Genomic DNA, 1,826 nt, shown 5'->3' on the forward strand with positions numbered 1-1,826 from the left:
CATCCAGCTGATAAGAAGAGAGGGCATATGCATAAGAATACCCATGCTTACAGATAGTACCCACTTGACCTAGCTTCAATAACTGGATGATCAGAGCTCAACCAGAAGAAGAAAGAAAAGGAAAAAAAGAGTAATCTGATACAATTCGATGAACGTGACCTACACCTATGAATGCAGTAGCTCAAAAGAGGTAACAAGGAGGCAGCGGGGAGTGGGGGGTGGGGGTGGGTGCTAGTTAGCTAAGAGGATAGCGGCTTCCGGGTAGTTAATCCTGCGGGTAGTTAATCCTTCCGGGTAGTTAATCCCAGGTAGTTCGCCTGCCAGCGGGTGGTAGCACTTGCGGAAGGCACTGACAGGGCCACAGATGCCCCTACTGCCTGGCGTTGGGCGCCGAGCTGACCGAGGTTGGGCGGATGGGCGCTGGTTGCGAAAGCGCAGCGCTGGCCCGACAGCCCCGGGAGGAGGAGGCTGCGGGAGCCTCCACCTCTCAGCTGTTCGCCTTCCAGGGCGGGCCTCCGGGGTTGGGCTTTCACTTCGCCTTGCAGATGAGGTCTGTATGGGCGTGTGAGCAGAATTACCCAGACACTAAATTGGTAATGTTGACTTAATTGGGAAGACACGTTCCATTTCGTTTACAGTTTTCTTTCAGACCTTCTGATTTTGAGAAACAGCTCACGCGGGTGCCAGAGGGTCTTGAATATGTAGCACGTCCTAATGTCCACTTTAAGTCAAGTCATAATAGGCTCAGGCCAGGAGTTTTCAGCAACTAGGTAGCTTTGGTAGCGTAGTGGTTATGAATCGGGCTACGAACCGCAGGGTAAGCAGTTCGAGACTACCAGCTGTTCCGTGGGAGAAAGATGAGGCTTTCTGCTCCTGTAAAGATTTACAGCCTCGGAAACCCTGTAAAGAGGGTCTCTAGGAGTCAGAACCTACTCCGTGGCACATAACCACCACCGCCAGTAATGTTTTTGTTGTTAAGTGCCGTCGAGTTGGTTCCAACCCATAGCGACCCTGTACAGGGTTTCCGAGGCTGTAGATTTTTGCGGGAGCAGAAAGCCTCATCTTTCTCCCGCGGAGCAGCTGGTGGTTTCGAACTGCTGACTTTGCGGTTCCCGATTCGTAACCACTATGCTACCAGAGCTCCTTACCAAGTAATATGTAGCTAGAATCATTTTTCTCCTTGTGTTAGGTAGTGTTTGCTATTCATGGTGGTTATAAAAAGTTCCCTTTAAAATAAAAATAAGTAAAAATGAAAAAAAAAGAGGTAACAAGTCTCTACAGCAAGCATCATTCCCACTCCCTCCATACACAGAGTAGACAGGGGTGGGCAACTTGGACATTGGCTACCCAAGGTGGGTATGCTACAAAGGCAAGAAGTAAGTGGCTTTCAAACTTTCAAAAGGGAACCTAGATCCACAGGGTGTGGAGAAAGGTAGAATCTCCCCTGAGTAGTATCCAATCTGTCTAGGTGGAGCCGATGAAAGGAAATGTGGATAGGTCTCTTGTGATACAATAGTGAATAATTGTTATCAGAACTGATTGAGAGGGTTGGAAATGTAAAGGTAGACATTTTGTAGCAAGGAGGGAGTGATTAATGTTTCAGTCTAGGAGCGGAGGTCCCTGGGACCATCAAGGGAGAACAGTGGAGAGCGGGACCCTACCCAGAGAAACAGTGATGCCTGAGATGTAGGCAGAGACGATGATGTGGAGAGATGGAACAGCTGGGGACTTTAGACACAGAGAGGGAGAGGAGCTGTGTGCTGATGCCCGGGGGTGATGCATGGAGGGGATTGCAACCATGGCAATGAAACGATATAGGATAGGAT

General features: G+C 49.3%; 1 protein-coding gene across 1 annotated transcript in view; it reads right to left on the minus strand.

The window, feature by feature from the left end:
* Positions 1-231: 231 nt before the first annotated feature.
* LAX1 (lymphocyte transmembrane adaptor 1) overlaps positions 232-1,826 on the minus strand; it is a 39,329-nt gene continuing 37,734 nt past the window's right edge. Inside the window, exon 6 of the mRNA XM_006834219.1 lies at positions 232-552. Coding sequence (XP_006834282.1) covers positions 232-552 — 321 coding nt within the window. The remainder of the gene's footprint in view (positions 553-1,826) is intronic.

This window comes from Chrysochloris asiatica, unplaced genomic scaffold (assembly GCF_000296735.1).
Source record: "Chrysochloris asiatica unplaced genomic scaffold, ChrAsi1.0 scaffold00009, whole genome shotgun sequence".
NCBI lineage: Eukaryota > Metazoa > Chordata > Mammalia > Afrosoricida > Chrysochloridae > Chrysochloris > Chrysochloris asiatica.